Here is a 25,894-nt window from a genome sequence, read left to right on the forward strand (position 1 = left end):
AGACACAGGATCAATATGTATGCAGCTGTGATGAACTAAAACAAAAGAGGAAATAGGAATTATTTGTATTAAAGTAATGCCTAGAGGCCACAATTAGATCAAGGGCTCATGTGTATGAGCAGTAAAAGGAAGCCTATGCCCCAGGGAGATTATTGTCATTTATTATTTGTTCTGATGGAGGATAATATATTTTGCAGAGGATTATGGGGAGTATGTTGTGAGGGGCACACTGGAAGAAAGAACAAGCGTGCTAGTTTGAAAACTTCAAAAGTGAGCAATGGAGGCTAGCATTATGGGCTCATTGACTATCGAGACATTCACTCCCACCTCCAATGAGTGAGAATATAAAGGGTGAGGACAAGTTGGAAAGGGCCTTGAAAGTAAAGACAGGTATCTTATGTTTGATGTGATGATCTTAATGGAAAACTGATGGATTATCTTGATCCACATTATACCTCCCTTATTTGAAGCTTTGCCCTTATACGGTGGTCTAGTGGCTCCCAGTGGTGCCACTTAAGATGGCACCAGCATTTGCATTATACTTTTTTTTAGCCAACTATAAAAAATACTTTTCAAGCTAAAACTTGGCATGTAATTTCCCGTGTGTGTGTGTTTGTTTTTTCCCAAAAATAGGTTTATTAGGCTGCTTTTGTACAAATATTAAAGTGCACAGTGAGGTTGCTATCCTGTTACTGACTGCATGCAGGCACAAACGACTGGCATGCAATTTCTTTCCCCATGTCTAATTTGCCCATACTTGCTGATTCAGGGTCTTAAACAATCCAGAGTGTTGTACTATTGACTGGCTGATAATAGGGACTGTGCGGTTGTTTTTAACCTTAACCTTACCTTCCAACCATACGTCTCAATTCTTCCTCGTTACGATGGACATGCCTCATTTAAGGCATGCATTTTCCTCCACCTCACAGAACTCTTGTCCTACATGTTCAAAAGTGACTAGGGATTTTGGGTACCTCTATTTTTAGGGTGCTTCAAGGTATCAAAAAAGTGCTGATTTTTTTTTTTCCAGAAATGTTGAGCCTTTCCGATGTTTTAAGTTGAGCAATGAAGAACTGAGGGCCACTTTTTTTGAAAATTTAGATACAGAGAGTGTATGCACCTCTGCTCCTACATGCATGTGCACACAGCGTGGGTATATAAACTTCGCCATTTAGATGAAATCTTTGGGGAAATCTTGGACTTCATCTTACTGCAGTTCTTTAATTGCAAGTTTTATTTCGGTCAAAGTAGTTAGAGCAAAATGTACAATCTTGTTTTCCTTTGGCAGATTTCCCTCTACTGTACAGCAAGAGAATTGGGCTTCATTCACAGGAGACCTCTACCAGATCTCAGTGTGCTCTTGAAGATTGTGTATCCCAATCACAGGTATGAAGGAAAACTCTTAGTAAAATAGCGGTAACAAAACAGTTATGTCTATCTCTCTCTCTAAGATACTTCTATGGCTCCCGTTACTGTGCTATCTGAGCACCTCAATCTTTTAAACACTCTTTTTCTCTGAGCACCCCTGCGAGGTAGGGAAATATTGTTATCCTCATTTTATAGGTGGTGAACTGAGGCACAGAGAGGCTAAGGGTAAATTTTTCAAAAGCACCTGAGGGGATGTCTACACAGCATTTTCGATTGAGCCTCCCAGCCTGGGTCGATAGACTCAGTCTAGCAGGGCTTGAGCAAATGCTCCAAAACAGCTGTGTAGAAAGTGATTTGAAGTGGTAGCTTGGGCTGGAGCTTGGGGTCAGAGCCAGAGTCTATTGATCTGGACTGGGAGGCTCACTCCAAAATGCCGTGTAGATAAAACCTAAGTGACTTGGGCACTTAAGTCAGATTCTTTCAATGGGACTTGGGCACCTAAATTAGTCACTTATGAAAAATTTGCCATGCAACTTGCCTGAGGTCATACAGGTAGTTTGTAGTACAGCAGGGACTTGAATCCACGTCTCCCAAGTCCTAGGTTAGTGTCCTAACCACTGGACTATTAATTAAACATGATTTAAAACAATACTTTACCTCAAGGCTTTGTCATAAGATTTAGAGCCTTCCATATCTATGGCACTAGTTCAAACCCAGTCCAGGACAGGAACTGAGCATCGCCTGGGGGCTGATCAGTAAAATGCTTTTGGTGATCTTATTTCAGATAACAGCAGAAACATCTCCACATTAGAAACCTCTACTGCCATAACTGGTACTAACTGTCATTCTTGTTAGAAATCTGAGCAGAGTGGATTGAATGGGCATATTTATTTATTGGCATTTCAATGGCATTCATCACTGTAATATCGGAGGTCCTCACAAATGTTAATTTAGCCATCAAAACTCTACTGTGAGTCCGGTAATAATTATTATTGCTCCCATTTTACAGATGGGAAAATGAGGCACAGGAAAGATTAATGACTTGCCCAAACTCACATGGGACAGAGGTGGGAATAGAAACCCAGATCTCCTAACTATCTGGTCCTGTGCCTTAACCACAAGGAACATCTTTCCTCCTCAAAGCATGGAGAATGACATTCTTCACTTCTAAAAGGAAACCTCCAGGTTAGGGCTTGGGCACATTGCAAGATTCCTACAGTGTCCAGCCAATGGTATTGTCTGAATTGCAGGTACCATGAAGGTTTCAGTATCCAGAACTGTAACTGACACAATTTGTATGTCCATTTAATAGCGTGTAAATCTATCATCTTGCATTTCCCATTTGTTGCTGGGTTGCTTCAGTCATTCCTGGCTGCACTACACAAAAAACAGTGCAATATTTCTGAAGCAGCCAGATAAACTGTGCCACAGTGTTCTGTGTTTGCTTTAAACTGTGCAGCTGAAATATACAGAAGAGGAGGGTGGGTCATCTTTTGTTTATAGTCCTGTAGCCTGGAGAGATTCTTTCCAAGAAAAATATTGAAGGAAGGACTACTTAAGAAAGTAAAGATAGCATCCACTCTCAGTATAGGTTAACGTTAGGCCAATTTAGAGTACCAATTTACAATGCTATTCTCAATCCTAGATTACAAAAATATAGCACTTGGGAAAGGGAAAATAGCAGACAGTATTTCTTCTTACTGGATGGGTTTTTGTGTGTGCACGAGTGTGTGTGTGTGTCTGTGTGCACACATGTACCTGTACATATTCAGCTTTATTTGGGACAGTATATTTTGGCATGATTTATTTTAAAATTCCACAAAAATAAAAATTATTAGCTATAATTTATACCACTTAAATAACCATTTCATACACTCCATACAGTTGACATCTCACAGCAAACCACCAGAAATTGCAAGAGGACTTTTCAAACCCTACATCCCAGTGTTGCAAAGAAAGGCAAAAGCCAAAGAAACACCTGAAGAAATCCACCGATATGTGCCCCATCACCCACTTCAGAACAGTACTACTGGATCTCCATTGATGCATTCTGGAAATGTTACTTCAGTGGCTAATGTATATAAGCATAGAGATGAAAATGGTAACAATGAGGAATATAATGTAGGTAACTTGAATGAGAGTGAAGAATGTACCACCAGAACAGGGGCCTTCAACAGAAAAAATATAGATTTGTCCTCTCTAGACACAGAAAAAAAAGATGAAAGAAATCCAAGACAGCTGAAAGAACAGCCTGACCTAGAAATAAATGAAATAAAAAAACAGATAAGGAACAAATTAATGCTTGGTGCAGAGCAGCAATCCAAATTACTTGATTTGAACAATGCAGATCTAGGTGGAACAAAACCAGAACATCAAAGCCAAAGAATGCTGGAAATTTCAGAATGGAAGGATGTTGATGGTAATAGGGGAAAAAACATATTCAAGCAATCCAGTCTTTCTGTGCCTCTTCCATTTGCAAATGATGCTTTGCCAACTTTGTCAGCAGACACAAAAGATATTCCAAAGAGTCCAGACAGTTCTGTAGAAGCACATCTGTCTAGCCAACCAAAATCACCATTGAAACTAATTGCCAATGCAATAAAGAGATCCATTCTAGAACCTCTTGTGTCTCATCCAGAAAGCATAAAAAAGAACCCAGACAGTAAAGCCAACCCTACTTCAGAACACACCTTTTTCAATTCCCCTAATACCTTTGGCCGCTCTGTACGTTTAAAGAACAGTAACGGTAATAGAGAACATGACGTACAACCACAAGAATCTAATGGACTGGAAACTAGAAGCTCAGTCACAAACCCACCTAGTCTTTCCTGTAGTCTTGAAGAGAAATCTTCATGTGATTCCACAGAGGTATTGCTTCCGGTTTACAGTTTGCACACAGGTCCTTCCAAAGCTGCTGTTAAGCCTGAAAATTCATCTGGTGCAAAGACGGAGGATGTACCCAGACTCCTAGAAAACTTTACTCTCAAAGAAACTCCACTGAGGGCTTCCACTGATGACTTATGTATCTGTAACCAGAAGAACCTTCCTTTTTCATCTCTAAGTCTCAAGAACAAAACTTCCGAGGACATCCTTGGAGATCCTGCACAAATGAATATTTGCTCGCTCTTTAGTAACTTGAGGAATAAAGTCAATGAAAGGGAAAAGAACGATTCCTTAAAATCATCTATGTCCTTCATTAACAACTTTTCCCCAGAAGAAGTGCTAAATAATCCTTCCACTGATGAGGACTCAGGTAAATAGGATTGTTCATTTTAAATAATACAATTTTTTTAAGTTTAATATACATATGCATTAATTAGTGTAAACAATTTATTTGCCTTTTATTTTGTGTGTGTTTATTTTGAAGTTATGCTATTTAAGGAAAATTTAAGAAACGTTAATTTTAATTAAGAATATTGATTAAAACTTGGAAGATGATTGAAGCATTTAACAGGAGAAAAACGTACTGCTAACCAAGGATCAGAGGTCCAGGCTCAAGTCTGGTTCTCTGTTCCTTTGGGTTCAGACATGACTGTGATAAGCGCAATGTAAATACTGAGATAGAAAGACAGGTGGGATGGAAAATTTTGTAGAGGCTACCTGAGGAGTAATGGTTGCCATGATGTTAAATGTTCTGATGGAGGAGGGATCAAGTAGGCAAAGTTAAAAGCCTAGGAGAGGAGGGCAGAAGATCCCACTGTGGGAAAGAGGGAAAATACCAGTTATTTATGTGAACTCATGGCCTGACTGATATTGCTATTGAATGATGTCAACCCAGTTAAGGACATAAGAATTTCCATACTGGACCAGACTTATGGACTATTTAGTCCAGTATCTTGTCCATGACAGTGGCTGGCAACAGACACTTCAGGAAAAGATGTAAGAAACCTCACAGTGGATAATTATGAAGTAATATGCCTATAGGGGAAGCTTTTTTCTAATCCTCAACCTCATTTGTCTTTTGCCCTGAGAATGAAAGCTCGAGTTCCATAAGTATATTGTATGTTGTATAAAAAGCATTGGCTCTTATTAGTGTTACAGTTTTTGCTTTTCAATGTTATTGAATGTCCCTCTATTCTTGTGGTATGAGAGAAGGTAAACATTAGCACCTGGTTAACCATCTTTACACTATTCATTATTTTGCTGCTCTAGTCACTGATTATGAATAAGGCTATGGTTTTGTCACAGAGGTCACTGAATCTGTGACTTACAAAGACCTCCGTGACTTCAGCCCTGGGAGCTGCTGGGTCCCGCTGCCTCCTGCAGCGACAGGGAGCTGTAAGATACCCACTCCCCGGCTTGAGGCAGTGGGCCCCCAAGCTCTCAGCCACCATGGGCAGCTCCTGGCCATTGCAGCAGATGGGGATCCCCGCAGCTCCCTGCCATGGGGCAAGGGGGATCATCCTGGCCACTCCACACCGCGGGGCAAAGGGACCCTGTAGCTCTGAGCCCCCACTGGTGGTGGAGGCCCCAGAGCCCCCAGCCACCCCACAGCTGCGCAGCCCCTTCCCATTTTATCATGGATATTTTTAGTAAGAGTCAGGGAAAGGTCACGGGCTTCTGTGAATTTTTCTTTATTGCCCATGACCTGTCCATGACTTTTACTAAACATATCCATGACAAAATCGTAGCCTTAATTATGAACAACCATTCTTTTTTGAGAAGCAAGTTAGTTACTCTGCTGCTGCAAGGAACTCTCACAATCCAAGTAAATGCTAATAACAAGGAAATTGGAATAAATATCGGTGGCAGAGAGAGATGAACATGAACGGAGTCTGTGAAAGTTTGAATGCTTTCAGGCCTGATCTCATGAGTTGCTGAGCACCCATTGCTCCTGTGGAAGATCCTAGACTAGAGAGCACTCATCACCTTGCAGAACTGAGTCCTTACATTACCAAACGTTATAACCCACTGCTTAGGAGAACAGTAAATAGTACATCCTTGCATGGATCAATGAGGTGAAGGGCAATTGATGCTTTAATGCCTGTGACCCTTTGAGAAGGAACAAATCTGTGAATGCTGAAATGTTACATCATTAAAACATGCTGTTATAACTGATTTAAACATATCCAGTGTGAGAAATGACTCTGAACTTACATGCATGGATCAGAGAAATTGATGTGAAAAATGGAAGTACAGTTAAACAAATCAGTGTTTTTATTTAAAAATTAATTGTGCTTGTAATAATGGCCTCATTAGGATCCAGAAACTTGATGGTGACATTGCATTTCACTGCTGTTCAAAGAGACAAAGGTTCAGCTGTAGGTTTGAATCTGTTGTCACTAAGGCCAGGGAAAGTTGAGCAGCTTGGGAACTTGATGATGTTAGTATTTTGGAAGTTGGGTTAGCTGCATTTCTCTCAGGCTACTGCAGCACATTCACTTACATTGTTAGTTTTGGTTAAGCTTCCATCCTCTTCCCACTGTGCTTAGAAGCAAAATGACTGAGCAGACACCGTTTCGATTGGGAGAAATAATAGCATGAGGGAAGGATATGGGAAAGTTCTGACATTATTGCACCAAGACCATGATCTGGAGTGCCTGTTTAGGGAAACTTGCAATATAAACAACCCCAACTTTTCTCAGTTCCCCTTTATTATTGTTCTTGTCCACATGTTATCCCCTGCCTTAACACACTGAGTCTAAAATCAAGATTTTACAAGAAGACTGAGTCTTCCAAAATGTACAAGACTATAGCAATGTAAACGTTCCAGTTATGGCCTCAGAAGTGATATGAAGTTTCTTTAATACCAGGACAGGAAAGAGAGACTATAGCTACAGTGCTATGTATTGACTGGATGTGGTCTCAACATAGCAATAAATATTGGGAGTTGGCCCTTCTTGAAAGACAGTTTTGCTTTTGACACATCGAAATTCTCTTTGCATTTCATGTGTACTCCTTGGAAGTACATTATGATTTAACTAACTTTGAAATATAAACTTATTGAATCCATAAAATACATTTTGATCCAAACCCGCTTTATTTTGTTAAAACTGATCCAGTGTTTAAATAGGTCCAGCAAAGGGCTAAATTCTGACAGGTGCTGAATCACACTGAAGTCAGGATTTGGTCTTCGATCATCTCTTACTCATGGAAAGCAAGAACCAAGGCTAGAAATAAGGAAAATCCTCCAAAATATTCTTTTAAAATACAAGAAAAAAATAACTTTATGCTTGGGATGGCCCCTCCGTGCAGAATCAGTTTCACCCTAAGGCCTGTGACCATTGAAGGTCCCTTTAATTCCTAAAATAAAGCTTAAGTGGGAGTCAGGGGGTTCAGAGGCTTTGTACTTGTCCTCTGCATAGCAGTGAATTTCACCCGTAGTGGGCTCACAAGCACTGAGATCTTTCAGTGTGTTCTCAGTGCTCCAGCACTACTGAGGAACTATTCTGACATAGCAATGGAGCTGAAGGAGCAGTCTGGGTCCTTGCATACAAATGAATATACCAAGTATCCCAGTATTCTTTGGAAATCTTATCTCCAGTGCTACACCAGTGAATAGCTTTTGAACTTGCGTAGCTTTTACACATCAGGTAACCAGTATGAGAATTGCTTGTCTGCACCTCTCACAATCAAGCCCTTAGTGTAAACTCTTAGAATTCTTCCTATTCAAACTAGCCTTTGGTATGACTATTGGAACATTCCTTGCTGCAGGGACAGTCCTTATTATAAGCAAAGTTACTTAATAGACCCCTGAGGCAAGAAAGCTTTCTGTCAGATTCTTTCCTACCCACTGCACCCATTACACTGAAACAAGACATTTTTACCTCACACAGGGCTCATTTGTAAGTCCCTAAGGTAGCAAAGGGTATTCATGGATGTAACAGAGTGCACTCACCCCTCGTGAGTGCCCCTTTGGCTGAGTGCGCATGCCTGCACACACGCACTCTCTCTCTGATTGTCCCTCCTCTGGGATAAAGCAGCACCCCAGGGCTCCCTCCCTGGAGACAATGTCTTCGCCCTCTTGGGGCTTCCTGGCTACAGCTCTGTAGTTCAGTTCCCCTTCCGGGGTGCCTCACTGTCCAGGCCGCTTCCCCCCAGTGGCTAATGGGGGGTGGGGAAGGGACACAGACCTGCTGGTTTCTCACCTAAGTGAAGACTCCTGGTGTCGTAACATCCTCTTTGAGTGGGTAGGGGAGACTGAGTCCGTCGTCTCCACCAGAGTCTGTTCTAGGGCCCAATGTTGGCAGCTACATCCAACACCATGGGATGCTAAGCTGCTGCCCCCCATACCCTAGACCACTTCCTACTCCAGTCTCCGTTTAGCTTCCCAGAGTAAATCATTTCAATCAAGGCTCTGACCCCCACACTCAGTCACTTACCTCTACTTGGTGGGTTTGCACAGGTCTGTGTTGTCAGGTCTTAGGCAATGAGCTCCTGGGCAGTACTTTCCCCTCCGAGCAGCCACCTGCTCCCTTTTGCTGCCTGCCTCTGAACTGCTCTGCTCCCCTTTTTTGCTTCCAGTTTGTGCAGGCTTTGCAGGAGTGGCTGGGCAGAGATGCCTGGGCCCAGAGCTGTTCCTTAACCCCTTGCTCCCCAATGTGGGCTTTACATACCCCATCACATTTGGGCAAGTCATTCTACGTGCCTCCATTTGTAAAATGGGGATATTCATAAATACCACAAACTATAGAAATGCTCAATATTTTTCATTGTGCACAGGATCACATATTAAACACATTATCACCACTAATTGTGATTGAGTATTTTTATTTGGCCTAAATACCTTTCTGCCTTCAGAAGCCCTGATCAAGAACTTTTCCATGAAGGGGCATTGCTAGTTGTCACTTAGTTGCTTGGTGTCTTCTAACAATGCTTATACAATGTCCCTTGAAAGACTGGACTTTTTACAGACCATCTAAATTGATTTCCCAAGCAGAATAAGAGACAGATGCCTGACATTCCAGAATACATAAGATGACAGGCAATGTTGGGACTATACTATTAATCCATTTTATGTAAGGACACTGACTTCTTCATCCTCTGGTGATGGCCCTTGTCCTAAACCCTTAGGGAAGTGAATGACACTGCCTCTGTTCCAAAAAGGCAAACAACTCCCAAGTCGGAGTCCCTTGAGAAGGAGACAGGTGCTTTTGTATCACAGAAGGCTGTTTATCCTCTAGACCTTGTAACACTTTTTAATTATTGATGTAACTCAGAGAGGAGGACAGAGGAAGGCAATAATTTATTCCCACTGAAGAAAGAAGAAAGGGAGCATGTAATTGATTGTGTTGCCAACCCCACCAGAAAATTCTGTAAAGTTTAAAAATTTGCATTTTATGAAATTTTATTTCAATGACAGTGTGATCAGAAGAAAGATGCTGGAGATATTTGGTAAAGAACAGAGGAAAAACAAAATCAAGTGAGAGATGATATTTGAATGAGTTAAACCATCAAAAGAAACGAGACTGCAAGCCAGAACCCAGCCTCTAATTCATTCCTTTTTACCTATTCTGACAGTGTGAAGGCTGTCTTAGAGAATTTCCCTGGATAACATAAAGCTGGCAAAACTGGCTGTACACCATCTACTGCTGGCCCTACAGTGTTCTGGACATGCCGAGGTAGGCATGACCTTTCTGTACACTGGCAATCATGATCAGCTGATCAGTCCCTAAAGGGCTATTCTAGCAGGTGCAAGTTAGAGCCACTCTGACTTGTACCCTGTCCTTTTCTCTAAAGATAGGGTGAGGAGTGGAAAGCTCCACATTGTTCCATACATAGAGTACAGCTCAGGCACACTTGGAGATGTGGCCCTGTGTCTTTCAGAATGCTAACTGTAAAGTGGCTTCTTGAGTCTAGACAGCTCCTCTTTTTATGAGTAACTGTTTTTCTTGACCTGTGTAGCTCCTAGAAATCTTATGAGGACCCATTCTGCTCTCAATTAAACCTTTCTAAGCCTGCAACTTCATTAAGGTCAGTGGTTTGGTGTGAAGTCAACGGAGTTATTCCATGATTAATGTTGATGTAACTGAGGCTATGTCTACACTAGAGAGCTTACAGCAGCACAGCTGAGAGCTCTCCCATCGATATAATTAAACCACCCCCAATGAGCTGCGGGAGCAGCTCTTCCACCGACATAGCATTTTGCACACTGCCACTTAGGCCGGGGTAACTTTTTTGTTGCTCTGAGGGGCGGTGTTTTTTTCACACCCTGAGCAACATAAGTTTTGCCAGCCTAAGTGGTAGTGTAGACCTGGCCTTATTGCGAGCAGAATTTGGCCCTCTATTGTTGTGCTTGCTACCATTTACTTACTTTTCTGGAATGAACATGTTTCAGTGACTCCAATTTTAAAGTCTTTTTCGAGACAGAAATTACATCTGCTTTTGAAGGGTTTGGATTCACAGTGAAACAAATGAGAAAAGGAAGGGAAACTTACACAGAGGGGAATGGGAAGTGATCATATTCCAAATAAAACTTGCATTCATATACTGGATTATAGCAAATCAACAGTTACCTGGCAAATGCTAAGCAAGAAGTCATTGATCACTTTAAATTGTGTGTACTCCCAAAATGCAGTCCACTGCAGATGTTAATCATTAACCTGCAGCAGGTTGAAGTGTGGAGACAGATGTTCCTGGAGCAGTTTTATTTCTTTAAACAAAGAGAATAAAGATATGAATTAAACAAATAAATTGAGAAGAACAAAACAGCCAGCTAGAACAAGACTCTGGTGAAATGGGCATAATAAAATTGTTGTAGTTAAATATACATTAATTTGTATCCCTGAATGCATGTTTTTCCCAATGATATCTTTTGAATTTCCCTCAGAGTATATTGTTGTGATGTATGGATTTTCCTGACTGATTATGGCATTTTAATCAACAGTTCAATGATGTGATGATATTCTTAAGACAGAAAAATAAGTGACATTTGTTTAGACATAATTAATGAAATATTTATGTTGCATGAGACTATGTGATAAAACCTTGTTCTCTTAGTCCATTTGCTTCTGATTACATTTGTGATTTTTTTATATGACCAGACATTCTGACGCCAGCTATTTTACACTGAGCAGATGTCATGTAGTAAAAATGGGTGCCAGATGCTAGAAGCCACAAGGGTAATTTGTTTAAGAGCTGGCTCAGACTTTTTGCATTCAATTACACCGCATGGTGAGCCTTACACAATCATTTAAGTAATATGGCTAACTTCAGATATGCTTTTTAATAACAAATTTCATTTCTGAATACATTTTGAGCATCATGCTACATAGATGGCGTTTAAGAAATTAATTGATTGATACATAATACTGGTATGTTTAAAAAAGAATTCCAAATAACAAGCAGCAAAGGCTTTGGACAGTGGCCAAAAATTTAATTAACATGATCAGCCAAATTTCCAAATTGCCTTTAGGTGCAACCTAATAAAGCTCAGGACAGGTGCATTATGCAAGTGGCTAGAGTGAATGTCCATATGTCTCAAGGGAGAATACTTCCTGCTTCACTTTGTTCTTGCATTTTAGGCTCTGAACACCTATCTGTCAAAAAACAAGTGACTACATGTTGTTGTTCTTCCTCTGATGGTGAATTTGAACACAAGCCTTCAATAGCACTCAAGGTAACCTTTATTTAGAAACAAAAATAAGCTTTTACTGTTGAATTATACTTAGGATTTGTGTGATTTTGATTTTAAAATAGAACAGTTTTGGGGGGTGTTGACATGTAAACGTAGTATCGTAATATATAATGGATTGAACCACATCAGGTCTCTTTCCAAAAGACAGGTACCAGAATTTCTTGTACCTATCAGAACCGCCCCCCAGGTTATAAGAATTTTGACAGAGATGGATTTAATTTGAATAACAGACGTGCTTTACATAAACCACTTTGAAGCTGCATTTCTTAAGTGGTTTTAATATGTAGCCCAACAAACAAACCATTGAAAAAATTAAAACAAACAGATGCAGATTTCCCTTGGGGAAACACCACTTCATTTAAAAAGAACTACAGGCAGATTGCATGGAAAATGTTATATTTATTCTAATCAGAAATATTAAATGAGCCATGCAGTCCCATCACAAAATTATACCCCCAAAATGCCTACTGAATACTGGGCTCAGATAGGTCTAGCTGTGTTTCTGTATCTAATAGGAAATAAGAAAGCTAAAATACCAATGAGGTTTTGCTCTTCATCTCTTACTTGCAGAGAGAGATTCTGTAGGCTGAATGGCTCATCAGAGACTTGTTTACTCTTTCTCTGAAAGTGGAGGGGCTTCAATAAGTAGCATCAGTAGACGGCCTAACTAAAGAGGTTGCTTGATTAGGAGGTGGCATTGTGAGTTGTTGTTTTGTTTTTTAAATTAAACAAGTTAATGTTGGTAGCGTAACCCACACACCTTCTGGGTGTGGTGTTCTGTCCCATCTAGTGGTGTGGAGGGAGAGGGAGAGAGAGACAAAATGAGTCTGCTCTACAGCCTTAGCTAATAGCCTGCTGGCTTTTAGCTTATGCTGTAGCGGCTCATGCACTAAGCTCCAGAGGTCCCCGGTTCGATCCCGCCCACCAATGACCGGGGTCTGTACACGCAGTAGCACGCTGCAACCCAGAAGGATGAACTGAGGTTAAATCAGGCTTGGAATGACCAAAACCTGAAGGGCCCAAAATCCAATAACCTATTTCCACAGGAATCACAACATTTTGAAATACAAGGGTATGACACTTTTCGGGCTTACCTGAGGTGTCTAGGGTTTATCCCAGCCACCAGCCCACAGCAGAAAGGAGCTGTCTCCTGCCAACCAGGGGAACACTTCCTAGCCACTAGCTGCTGGCAACATAGGCACTCTGCTCCAGGCTCCAGGAGACCTACTTTTTCCTCCTGCAGGCTAGCAGTTTACACACCTCACTTTGTTACACTGGAGTGCCCAGTCCCCTATCTTCTGGGCACCCGCAATGTACTCCTATCTGCTGCCTCTGTGGAAGCAGTGCAGCCCAATTCACTGGTTTCACCTCAATTTGACAGTCTCCTTAGCACAAGGCACTTAGACTTGTCTATAGTGAAACTAAATTGAAGTTTATTTAACAAAGCTTGAGATACAAATCCAAAAAACGGCAAGTATAACAGTTTGGAGACACAAGGTTACAAATAAAAGAAAACCCTAAAACACAATCTATAGCCTATACTTATTAGACAGGAAAGTAACTTTTTAATAAGGTATTTCTCACCCAATGGTTAGTCCTTGCAGCACTTGTCCAATTCAGAAAACTGGAATCCTTTCATGAAACCCACCGACAGGCAGAGTTTCTTCTCTGTAATGGATAACAACGTGCTGCCATTTCTTCTGCGCTTATGCAGTTACAGGCTATTGTCTCTTAGCCCAGGGGGCCCCCTCTTCAGAGAGCTCTCCTGGGGTTCCTTTGTCTCAGGTCTTCACCTGGTCCAGGCAGTAGACCAAGTGTTGTCTCCATGGATGCCCATTGTTCTCAGCATTGATTGAGTTAGCCATGAGGCCCTACCTCACCTCAGGTGACAAGTCTCACTTCAATAGTTTTGCAACTTAATATGCTACATTTTGCATGTCTCTTAAACTATTTCCCATTCTCCACTGACAATAACCATGACAATCAGCTAGTTCTTAGCTTTTGGCAGAAACCATCCCTGATCCCCTTCAGTGAAATATTGAGAAGATGGTCAGACACAGAGGTAATATGGCCTGGGTATGTCTGTGTCAAAAAGGGCAAAGGTTCATTGAGGAAGCAAGGCAGCAAACCCACTAGTGTATTTTTCAAAGGTGCAGATTAATATTTTGAAGGACTCTCCAAACCAATGCAACAAAGGGTAAGCTGATCTGTTCCATTTGACCCCAATCTTTCCCTCCCAAACGCATCAAAAGATGTGCAAGAAATATCAATTTAAACTTTGCAAAAACTTGGCTTAGAGGGAAGGACTTGAAAAGTAGAAAGGGTGGCCACTTTCTTCAGTTCTCGTTACATTTGTCTTTTAACTGCTGCTCCTCCCACTGCTCCTACCTACAATTCCCCAGCAAACATGTCTCAAAGAGACAGTTTAGGAGACATTTTCAGGGTGGAAGAGGCTCTCCCACATGCACTGGCTCACCTACGTGGAATGGAGATGCAGCAACTGCTTCCCACTCACTTTGATGTTTGACGCTACCATCAATGTTATGTAATTTTTTTTTAAACCAATTATTGGCTATAACAGTGTTTCAAAGTTTTCCTGGGTATTCTGTGTTGAAGACATCAGTTATTTGTAAAAGAAAAATGAGTAAGTGATGGTTCAGAGACAGATCTTGTTAAACTCAAAAACCAGAAGCTTCAAAGAATAAAGCCCTTTAAATAAACAAAACCAAAAACCACAAAGTGTGAGGAGAAAGAACCAGAAAAAGGAACTGAACTAGAAAAAAATATAATGGGGAATTAAATGAAATACAGAAAACATATAGGTGAAAAAACAAATCCAGGCATGAACTGAACAGGAATGAGTTTCAAGAATTCAACCAGCGGTAGGCACAAAGGGACATACGGGAATGAGCAAAGACTAGCTCTAACCTATGTCAGGTGGAATACGGTGTAAATGACAAACGATAGCACAAACCAGTGGCAGTGGCTCAGGTCTGGCATTTCTTGCCCTATTTTGAGTCACATCCACTATTAAATGTATCAATTCATCTCAGTCGGCGCCCTGTGACAGTTGACATACCAGTTTTGCCTCGTATTTAAAGATGTTGCCATGCTCCACTGACCAAACTGAAGAGAAACTGAAATGTAGCATTCTGAGAGAACTGGCTTCTAGACTTCTGTCTATTTTCTTGTCTATTATTCTCTTATTTCCTGTCTTTCTTTTTCCTTGAGTGGGAAATCATGACTGGTCTTGAAACATTTTCAGATCATATAAGTGAGGAACAAGATTAAACAGTGCATGCCACTCCCTATGTGAACCCTTTAACAATTGCTTTGTTTGTACTTCTTGGAGGGCATTGCAGTGGTCAGTGATTTGTGTCCATAAAAATGTTCCCATTGCAACATACCTGTAACTTGAAAAATGAGGGGTGTTGGTTATCACCGGGAAGAGAGGGGACAAAAAAGAAAAGAAAAGGATGCTCTTTAATGGCAATAATTAAGCTGCTTTTGGAGAAGACAAACATTATCCAGTTTCAGATGCTAACGTGATTGTTGCACTGCTTCAGACTACATCAATCTTGTTACATTACAAGCTGCTCAAAGTGAACTGCTGTTGTATAATATGACTGACTTCAGAATTGCATCAGAGTTGATTAATAAACAGAGGGCCAGATCCTCTTCTGGTATAAATTGGCATAGCTCCATGGACTTCAGTGAAGCCACACTAGCTAGGGATCAAGCCCAGTTGTTTTTGGAAAGCATATTTGTACATATAATATAAAATTTTAACTAACAAAGAAATGATTATTTACACAAAGGAACTGAATATTTAGTGACGGTCGGATACAGTAAAAAATAGGTCATGTTTTTCATAGGAAGCTGGTACTTTCTGTTCTCTGGTAACCATGATGTTCACAGAAGTTCTTGTGAGATGTGTGGTTATAGGCGTGTAGTTGTGTAGCTCTATTGATTCAATTTTCCCTTCATTGACAAAAATAGCTAATGCTTAACTAGGGGTGCAGTGAGGGTCTTTCTGATAATGTCTTAATGGCTGAGAATAAACCTAGCTGAGTGAATCAAAAACTACTTAACATTTGCAGCTGGCAAAAGTCTATGAAAATCTAAGATGACTAAGTACAGGGTAATGATTACCTTCTTTTCTCCCCTTACTCTTGTAGGCAAAAAGGACCCTTAGAAGAAGGAGAAAACTAGAAAAGGAAACAAAGCAACTGGTTAAACAAGAGGAGCTGAAAAGACTCCATAAAGCCCAGGTGACAAAGTAAAACTGAGCTTGTGTCACACTTAAGGGTATTTTGTGGGTGGGGGAGAAAAGAGGGTGATGAGGGATGGGAGTGTAGTATGTACTGTGATGATATTTGACCTTTTAAATAATTTGTGAGCCCTCTAGTGATGCTTACTGTGTTTTATATTGCAGAAGCTCTCGGAAAGCAGTCAGAGCAGCAAGATGTATGCAGCTAGCCTTGCATGTTTATCTATAGTTAGTAAAGATGATTTATTTGGAACCCAACTGTGGCCATGTAGCTTCTTCATACTATTTTTATTGTCCTATAAAAAGCAAAAGATGTAACAATTGGTGACGAGGATGAACACCTAACTCAGGAATACAGTGCAATAGAGAGTGACTGCAAAGACCATTGAAATTTAAACAAAAAGGGCCTGCAAGTAAACTGCTAATTTAGAAAGGATAAAAAAGGATACTACCGTATTACTATACACTAGAGAGGATTAGGAAAAACAAATTATTTTTTTCTGTGCCTCAGTTCCCCTATCTGTATAATGGGAATATTAATTCTTCCTTTGTTAATTGTGCAATAAGATGGCCCTCTGTAAAGGCTCTCTTCTCCAGACAAAGCAGAAGGAACTGTAGATTCTGTCCATGGTGACTCATACAGTTGTGCACTTGACCCCTCCTATTGCAAGTATCTGTCATGCTAATGTGCCAGAATCAAAGGTCATAGTTAACTCTTTTAACACATGTACATATGAGTTGCATTCTCTGTCTGAATTTGCATTGTTCAGGTATTACAGGCTAAATTTTCAAAATTCCTCAGCTCCCATTTTGGCTCCTAAATGAAGTTCTCAATGGGATCTGCTGGGTGCTGAATTATTTTTTGAAAATCTGGCCCTACAAATTTGTGGCGCATCAAAGGCCACTTTTGCCTGTTCAGACATACCTTTCTTTGAGGCAGGGACCGTCTCTCACTATATGTTCGTACAGTCTCCGTTTCAACTGGGGCCTCTAGGTGTTACTGTAATACAAGGAGTAAATATGTATATATACAGTGAAACCCCACTATAACGCAATGATTGGGGTCCAAAAAATTTGATCGTGATAAATGTGGGGTCGCAGTATAGCGAGGTTTACCATTTCAAGCCAGTCAGTTTCAAGCTGGTCAATTTCTCTTGAGCAGAAAACGACTTGCATTTGCGAACTGCCCGTAACAGGAACTGAAAGGGTGCGGCTCCAGCAGCGGGGGCTCTCAGCCATGCAGCAAGAGAGGGAAACACTTGGGGAGAGCAGGGGAGACGTGCAAGGGGCAGAGGAAGAGTGAGGAGCAGCTGGGGAGGAGAACGGCTCTTCTCGCCAAAAGGAGAAGCGGAGGTAGGGGGGGAAGAGGCAGTGGGGAAGGCACATTCCATTTTGTTTGTTTTTTTCTTCGGCGGCACTCCGGCCTCTCTCTTTCTTTTCTTTTTTTTTTTTTTTGCGCATGGAGCAGCCAGAGCCAGCTTATGATCGCGTTATATCCAAATTTGCGTTATCGCGGGGTGCATTATAGCGGGGTTTCCCTGTAATTAGCATGTGCATATATATTAAGTATAATAATAATATAAATATATATACACTATATAACGAGAAGTGAAATTGAAATCTCTGGAATTTTTAAATGGGTCTCCTCTGCTGATTTACTGTACTTTAAATGAACAGATATTTTGTGCTTGAACCTATTACATTTTTCTCTATATTTTAAATAGAACCTATTACATTTTCTTTACATTTTAGAAAATATTAGATTAATCATTACTGAGAAATCAATGACAAAATAAAAGCAACTACAAAAGAAAAAATCCACATGTGCTTAATGTATTTTTTGTAAAACTGAAATAGCAAAAATGAAACTAAATAAGTAAACAAAATCCCTGGGGGGGGGGACACATTGTAAGCGTCTTCCCTTATTTTATGGTGGTACAGTAATAAACATTTTCAGAAAGTGCCCAGTGATTTTTGGGTGGCTAACTTCGGATACCTTCACAGGGCCTGAATTTAAGGAAATACTAGGTACCTACCCTTTCAAAATGTGGCCCTTTTAAAGGTGTGTCAGATTGGGCAATGGATGCTTTTGAAAATAGTTGACCTAGAACACAGACATGTTTAGAGGGTATGATCAGGTCAGCTCATCTGAGGGTTACCTGTGTAGTGCCAATTAAAGGGAATTCTGGAGCTATATACCCTTTTCTTTTCCATATCAAAAGGTTATATGAGAAGAAAAAATAGCTGAATTATCCCACTCAATTCAAAATAGTAGACAAACCCTTTAAGTTATTTTAGGTACCAATATGGCTCCCATTACCATAGTGTCTGCATGCCTCACAATCTTTAATATATTTACCTTCACAGCAGCCCTGTGAAGTAGGGAGCTGCTGTTATCCCCATTTTTACAGATGGGGAACTGAGGCACAACAAGACGAAGGGCCAGATTTTTAAATGTATGTGAGCACTTAAAGATGCAGATAGACACCTAGCGAGATTTTTCAAAAGTGCTTTCGAAAATCCCGTGAGGTGCCTATATAATCAATGGTAAATCTGGCCCTAAGTGACTTACTCAAGATCACACTGGAAAACTAACAGTAACGGGACCTGAACGTGGGTCTCCCAAGTCCCAGGTTAGTGCCCAAACCACCGGGCCATCCTTCCTCTCTGTATTTTAAAGCTGTATTTTTATCTTTTATCATCTTTATAATTCTGCAGGCTATCCAGCGCCAACTGGAAGAAGTGGAGGAAAGACAGAGGGCCCTAGAGATAAATGGTGTTAAACTGGAGAGGGAACTGCGAGGAGAATCAGGTAAATGGGGCAAGAAATTTGTGATTATTTGGTGCCTCTTTAAAAGCAGAGCAGATTTTACAACTGTTTTAAAAGTACAGGTGGTTGGAAAATTTTCCCTGAAACAATAAATGAGAGAAAATTCACCTATTTTTTTTCTATTTGCCAAGCAGCTTTAGATGTTATCAGTTGTGAATTTGTAACTATTGGAACTTGAAGCTGAATCTACTTCCCTCCCATTGTTTAAAATCCTGAGCCTGATTTCATCTACACTACAGAATCAGTGATGTTTCTAGGTCCAGTAACTCCGTTACCAAGCCAGCAGCCTATGCTTAGTAACAAGGTCCTTAACAGCTTCTCTCTGTGTGTCAATAATATGATTGCAGTCAGTGACTGAACTGTGGAAATAACTCAGACAAGCCATGTAAAAGGGCAGTGTGTAGTGAGACAGACTTGAACTATGAAATGCTGTTTTCTTATGGACAGGAGATAATTAGGATTTTTCCCTGCTCCAATGAAAGTTTAGGTTTTAATTAGTCCTGACCCAGCTGTGGAGGGGAGTTAGAGGGTATAAGGTCTCCCCTACATGCCTACATAAGGACTATTCACATTACAGTTCATGCACAGAAGGGTGAGGCGCAGATTCATAGATTTTTAAGACCAGAAGGAACCATTAGATCATTTAGTCTGATTTCCCTAACCATGCCTAACGTGATGTCTTTCCCTTCTGCTACATGAACTATTGGACGGGGAGGAGAAGGGGAAAGTGGACAGTGTAAGTGAAGAGTTGAGAGTTAGTAGAGCCATAATGCTGCCTTCCCCAGCGTGAAGACCCCGCACAACTGGCTGGGTGCAAGGGGGGAAGCAAGCTACACCTCAGAAAAGGGTGACACGACTTCCCCCCAGAGCAAGGAGCACAAGAGGGACTGTGCCTCTCAGAGATGCAGCTCTTCTCATAGCTCCTCCTGTGGTCAGCACAGCTTGACCCCACCCTTTTCTAAGGGATGAAATTTCAAGACCCAATCTAACCTTAAGGGTTTTTTGTTTTGTTTTGTTTTTAATAAAATATGAACATAAATGGCTGCCCTGATGCAATCTACCTTCTGAGGAGATTTGAAAGCTATTTTAGCTGTAAAAGCCAGAAGTCATATTGCAAATCTGCTTTTTATATTATTCCTTGTTACAAGCCAAAACTCCTAAATCATTAGTGTGATTTTGTGCCAGGGAGCTATGATGTTTTTTGATGCAACACCCAACACTTGGAAAATGTTGTTTTTATGCTTAGCTGCATAGTATGGTAAAGTTTCTATGTACTTTTTTAGTATTGTATTACAAAACCACCGTAATAGCAGCAAAATCATGCTGGGCCCAATGCTGAGTGCCTTACTGAGATTTTTATTCTCTCTGTGGGGGAGAATAAACTCCATCACTGTAGTACACAAACACTGAAGTAAAGAATTGGCTCTAGTAGTTGTTTGCCCAAGTAAAAACTGTAAGGTCTTCAGTATTTACCCAATTGGTTTATAAAACAAATGCCATACAACTGATTGAACTAATCTATTTAAAATGTTATTTAAAAAGCTAATGTCAATTCATTTGTTAACTTAAAACACTGTCTTTTTGAAAGGAGAATCCCCAAAGGGTTTTTAGTGTTAGGCCTGGTCTACACTTAAAAAGTAGATCATCTTACTTAGCCATGTCATGCAGGGTTGTGAAAATTTTTGTCCCTGTGCAACCTAGTTGGGTAGACCTCTCCCTTCCCCCACCCCCTGTGCAGACGTGGCTAAATCAACAGAATAATTCTCTGTCAACTTCACTACCTCCTCTCGGAGAGGTGGATTATCTACATGGAGGGGAAAAACCCTCCTGCCAACGTAGGAAGTGTCTACCCTATGGCGCTAGAGTGGTACAGCAACAGTGCCATGGCTGTGCCGTTGTAACAGCTGTAATGTAGACATCCCCTTAGTTATAGGGAAAAAAAAGTTATGCTCTTCTCTCTAGGTCTCTGAAAATATGGAAGATCAAAACTCTTCTAACTGTAGGGAAATAGGGATACGTGCAGAATACCAGAATGGATGGCCCAGAGCCACCTCTTGTTCCCATTATTTTGACAATCACATTTTCTAAAGAAGGCTCATCTGCTAAGAGATTGATGCTCCTCATTCCCTTTTCATCCTTAGTAATTTAATTCCTTTCATTAAGATTAGAGTGCTATTTTTTTCTCCCTGTTGATTGTTTTCATGTGGGTGGCCAGCTACAGATGCAGGCAGATAGGAAAAGGGGTGTGGACTGTTCTGTTTGAATACCTCTTATTGTGTAAAATTTCAGGCTGAAATTCTCCAAACTAGACATCAAAATGTTAATGCTTTGTTGCTTGTAATAACATTTGTGTAATAGTGCAGGATTCAGACAGATAATATTCCATTCATCCTTTTAAAAATGTGCATTATTGTTTAATGAATGACCAGTGCTTATTAGGTTAAGTTGTATTTAAGTAGGCCTGTGCTTATGTAGCTCAAGTGATTTAATAGGTATTATTAAGGTAATTAGAAAATGATCACAGTTAAGCAATAATATTGAGCTGCAAAGGTTGTGAATAACCGAATTTAGAGACAGGCCTGCAAACACTAGTCTTCGGTGACATTTATGCAACTCTCCTCTAATAATTATGTGAGCATGGAATGAAAGGCTCTTTTGTTAGTGGGAGTTATTCATTAGCTACTGAACTGAATTAGAAGAGAACATGCGTGGGTGTGAAACAAACTGCCATGAAGACTGATGAACAAAATGAGGCTTTGATGATCTCGTAATTGTAGTGACAACAATTCATGCATTTAAAGAAAAATTAGAAATAATCAATACTATGAATAATTTTTGGTGGTTTCCCCCCTTCATTTACTTTATTCTGTGCTAAATACCAAATAATAAATCATTAATGTACTGCTGCTTTATTTTTTAGTGATATTTGTGTGGGTTTATAGGGATCTTTTGCCCACAACAAAATTCAGTAATGTAGGTTTTGAACCACATTTTCAATTGAAATTTGTATAACTCAAACATTAATTAAACAAGTTGTGAAGGTTGCTAGTAAAAAAAAAAAATAATAAAATCCGTGCTGAGGAAGCCCCATTAGTCTCTCCATATTTCAGTATATCAGTGAATAGCTTTCTATAGGCTTATGCTTTTATAGATAGCGTACACAAGGTTTGTTTGCACTGCTTTTTGGAAAAGGGAAGTATTTAAAACTGTAAACAGAGTCAGAAATATTAGACCCTTTGAAAGTGTGTGTGGACAGGAATGTGAGTTTTATACCTTTTTTCCCCCAAAAGAACAAGTGGAAGAAGTTGAAGGAAGAGCCTGCTTATTCTCCAACCTTTTGTCTGCAGAAAGATGCTAAGATGGCAGGAAATAGAAAGTTTGAGAGCCATGTTTAGTAAATGCTGTTTTTAAATAGGCCATCTTAAAGTTGTTACGTAATAAAAAGAAAAGGACATCTTAATTTCTAATGGAGCCTCAAATGAAAGGGATTTGGATAAATAAAAAGCCACCCTTTTGCAAAAAACATTTTGCAAAAAGGCAACAAGGCTTGATAAACTGGCATCCAGTTGACCTTCCCTATCTCATTTGGGTGTTGTGGGGATTACTTAGTTTGTTGTATTGTTCTTGGAAGTTACTTAACCGTGCAAGTTAAGTAACTATTGGCATTAATAACAATGATAAATCAATAGAGAAGTTCAGTGAGTAAATGCAATGCAGCTTCAGGACACTAGAGGGCACTCTGTAGGACAGAGAAAGAACAAACCAAAAAGCTACATATCAAGTATCAGGGGGTAGCCGTGTTAGTCTGTATCTACAAAAACAACAAGGAGTCTGGTGGCACCTTAAAGATTAACAGATTTATTTGGGCATAAGCTTTAGCTACGGTTATTACAGCTACAGTAGGTGCTTTTGCTAGAATGAGGCATTTTGGCAAACCACATTGCTGTTTGCTTACTTCAGTTGAAATACAACTCAAATCTTTTATTAGAGGGAGAAAGTGATATTTCATACTATAAGCATGGAAATATTTAAAAAGCAATATTTTTCCAAAATAAGAATATAGCAAAAATTGGGAAGGAGATGGAAGAAGGACAGAGTGTTTACACAAGTGCAGTACATATGCACATCTGTGAAAACAGATTCTCTTGCTAGTGTGTTGTCTGGTTTAAATTCTGGCTGCATTTCTGCTGTGTGTGTGTGTTATATCTATATAAAATCCGGCTATATACAGGCATTTAAACTAGACATGTCCCCATTAGAGCTGGTTGGAAAAATTGCAACAAAACATTTTTTGTCTGAATTTACCGATTCATCCAAATCTATTGACTTTGACAAAGTTCTGCTGGAACCCAGGAGTAGCTGAACTGGAATTGTGCCTCGTTTTGTGCCAGCTCACCTGCTCAGCATCTCAGTATCCTGCCTGCCAGACTGCCTCAGAGTCGGGGACCCCAAGGGCTGCCAGAGTCCATGACACCAGGACAGCCCACCAGGCAGACTGCCCCAGAACCAGGACTCCATTGCCTTTTGTGGAGAATTTTGAATTATTTGGTTCCATTCCAAACTAGAATGAATCCATATTTCAAAATATCAAAATCCTCCAGGAAACTGAATTACCTTTCTCCACACAGCTCTAGACATCATATACCTGTACCTTGCTATTCCAGTTAGACAGCTTTGGCTTTCGGGAATGATAATGCCTAACCAAGATGGCAGATTTCTATAAGTACACAAATTTAGCTTCATCATATTTTCAAATTGAAAAAGCGGGAGACAATGCCATTATCTCTTGTGCTGCTGCTCCTGGTCCATTAGGTGTGTTACCTCTGTCTTTCTCCTTCTGGATTATCTATACTTATTCCTTTTCTCAGGTTGTTCTCTACTCCTTGCCTCAATTTCTAACCTAGTTTAATGACACCCTTGACAGATCGCCTCTGTGAGGTCTGACCCAGGAACCTCTAAAAACATGCGTCCCTAATTGCTTGAACTAAAGGCCCAAGTCCATTAGTTAGAGGCAGTAGCAGTCCAGCCACTAGAAGGGGACAAAAAGCCACCCTGTGTTAGCATGAGTTATATTAGCAAACAAAGAGGTAGTTGCTTAACCTAAAAAAATTTTTGGAAATCACAGCTTCATTCCTTTACCGCTGAGTCTCTCTCTCTCTCACCTGCCCCCCCCCCCCCACACACACACACTTTTTCTGTCCCATACTCCTTTCCAGTTCTATTCTTCTCCTACTGCCCTCCCAGGGAAGCAGCAGATTGAAGAGCCAACTGCCATTCTCTGGGTTGGGAGCTGCTGAACTCGTGGACAGCTCATCTCTTTGTGCCTCTGAGCAGTTCAGTGAGTGGTTCTCTCAGCTCTTCATCCAGGAGCAAGATGCACAGAGCTGAAATGCATAGTGTACTGCAGGAGAGGAGGAGTTGCTGCTTCATGACTGATGAAGGCACTGCTCTGGAGGATTTCAACACAGTGGTATCACTATGTTGACAGTAGCCAGAGAGATCAGATGTCCTGGGATTCTACTGAAATGCAGACAGAATCCTGACATTGGTGGAACTGGCTGGACATTGGAATTGTCCCTCAAAGTTGGGACAATCCTGAAGTAAATTAAGACCTCTATATCCTACCTATCATTATTATTATTATTTATTATTGTTCACTGTACACGCCGAAAGGGAAGTGCACTGCAGTATGGACGTGACAGACATTATGGAGACAAGTTTCCAGCTTCCTCAGTACTACTGTAGTTAGTAACAATGGGAGCCATATTACAGCGTATTTAACTATCCCTAAATATTTAAAATCTAAAAGCGCTTCCCCTCCTCCCCCAAGGTCATCTTAGGCAGGATAACTCTTTCTTTCATTTAGCAAAGAAGAAACTGGAAAATTGGGCAGAAGGGCAAGCTAGAAAGGGGGAAAGAGATGTGTATAGATCAAGGGGGCTCAGATCTTTGGAAAGCCTCTTGGGCCTAGAGATTTTTTTTTTTGACAGGTCTGGCTGGGAAATGGTTGGTAAAATACCAAACAATCAGTTTAAGGGACGAGTGTGTTAATTTTATAGCCAAATTTTCAAAGGTACAAACAACCTGCATCAAGAGGTAAATGGGTATGGTACACAAGCATCCATTTTAGATTCATCCATGTAGGGGGCTTCCTCAGTGCACTGCATCCTCTTTTGAAAATTTAGCCATATGTATTAATGACCGGTGGGATCCTACTGTTGTGAGGAGTACCTACTTCTAACAGAACATTGAAAGGATAGATGATTATGAATAGAGTATTTATCTATTGGTGGCTCGGTGTCAAACTGGCAGGACGTATCTAGTTGGCTCCTACCAGGATCTGTCCTGGGGCCAGTACTGTTCAATATTTTCATTAATTACTTGGATAATGGAGTGGAAAGGGTACTTGAAAAATTTGCAGATGACACCAAGCTGGGAGGGGTTGCAAATACTTTGGAGGACAGGATTAGAATTCAAAATTATCTTGATAAATTGGAGAATTTGTCTGAAATCAACAAGATGCAATTTAATAAGGACAAGTACAAACTACTACACTTAGGAAGAAAATATATGCACAACTACAAAGTGTAGAATAACTGGCTAGACAGTTGTACTGCTGAAAAAGATCAGGGGGTTGTAGTGGATCACAAATTGAATACGAGTCACCAGTGTCATGCAGTTGGAAAAAAAAAAACTAACATCGTTCTGGAGTATGTTAACAAATGTGTTTGATGGAAAACATAAAAGGTAATTGTCCCACTCTACTCAGCACTGGTGAGGCTTCAGCTGAGGTACTGTGTCTAGTTCTGGGTGCCACACTTTAAGAAAGATATGGACAAATTGGAGTCCA

General features: G+C 40.4%; 1 protein-coding gene across 1 annotated transcript in view; it reads left to right on the top strand.

Moving 5' to 3' along the window:
• Positions 1 to 25,894, top strand: part of MICAL2 (microtubule associated monooxygenase, calponin and LIM domain containing 2) — a 192,836-nt gene that overhangs the window by 157,371 nt on the left and 9,571 nt on the right. The window contains exons 30-34 of the mRNA XM_054026154.1: positions 1,289 to 1,386; positions 3,253 to 4,621; positions 11,832 to 11,926; positions 16,123 to 16,215; positions 18,933 to 19,026. Of these exons, the coding sequence (XP_053882129.1) occupies positions 1,289 to 1,386; positions 3,253 to 4,621; positions 11,832 to 11,926; positions 16,123 to 16,215; positions 18,933 to 19,026 (1,749 nt within the window). The remainder of the gene's footprint in view (positions 1 to 1,288; positions 1,387 to 3,252; positions 4,622 to 11,831; positions 11,927 to 16,122; positions 16,216 to 18,932; positions 19,027 to 25,894) is intronic.

Source organism: Malaclemys terrapin, chromosome 4 (genome assembly GCF_027887155.1).
Source record: "Malaclemys terrapin pileata isolate rMalTer1 chromosome 4, rMalTer1.hap1, whole genome shotgun sequence".
NCBI classification, from domain to species: Eukaryota; Metazoa; Chordata; order Testudines; family Emydidae; genus Malaclemys; species Malaclemys terrapin.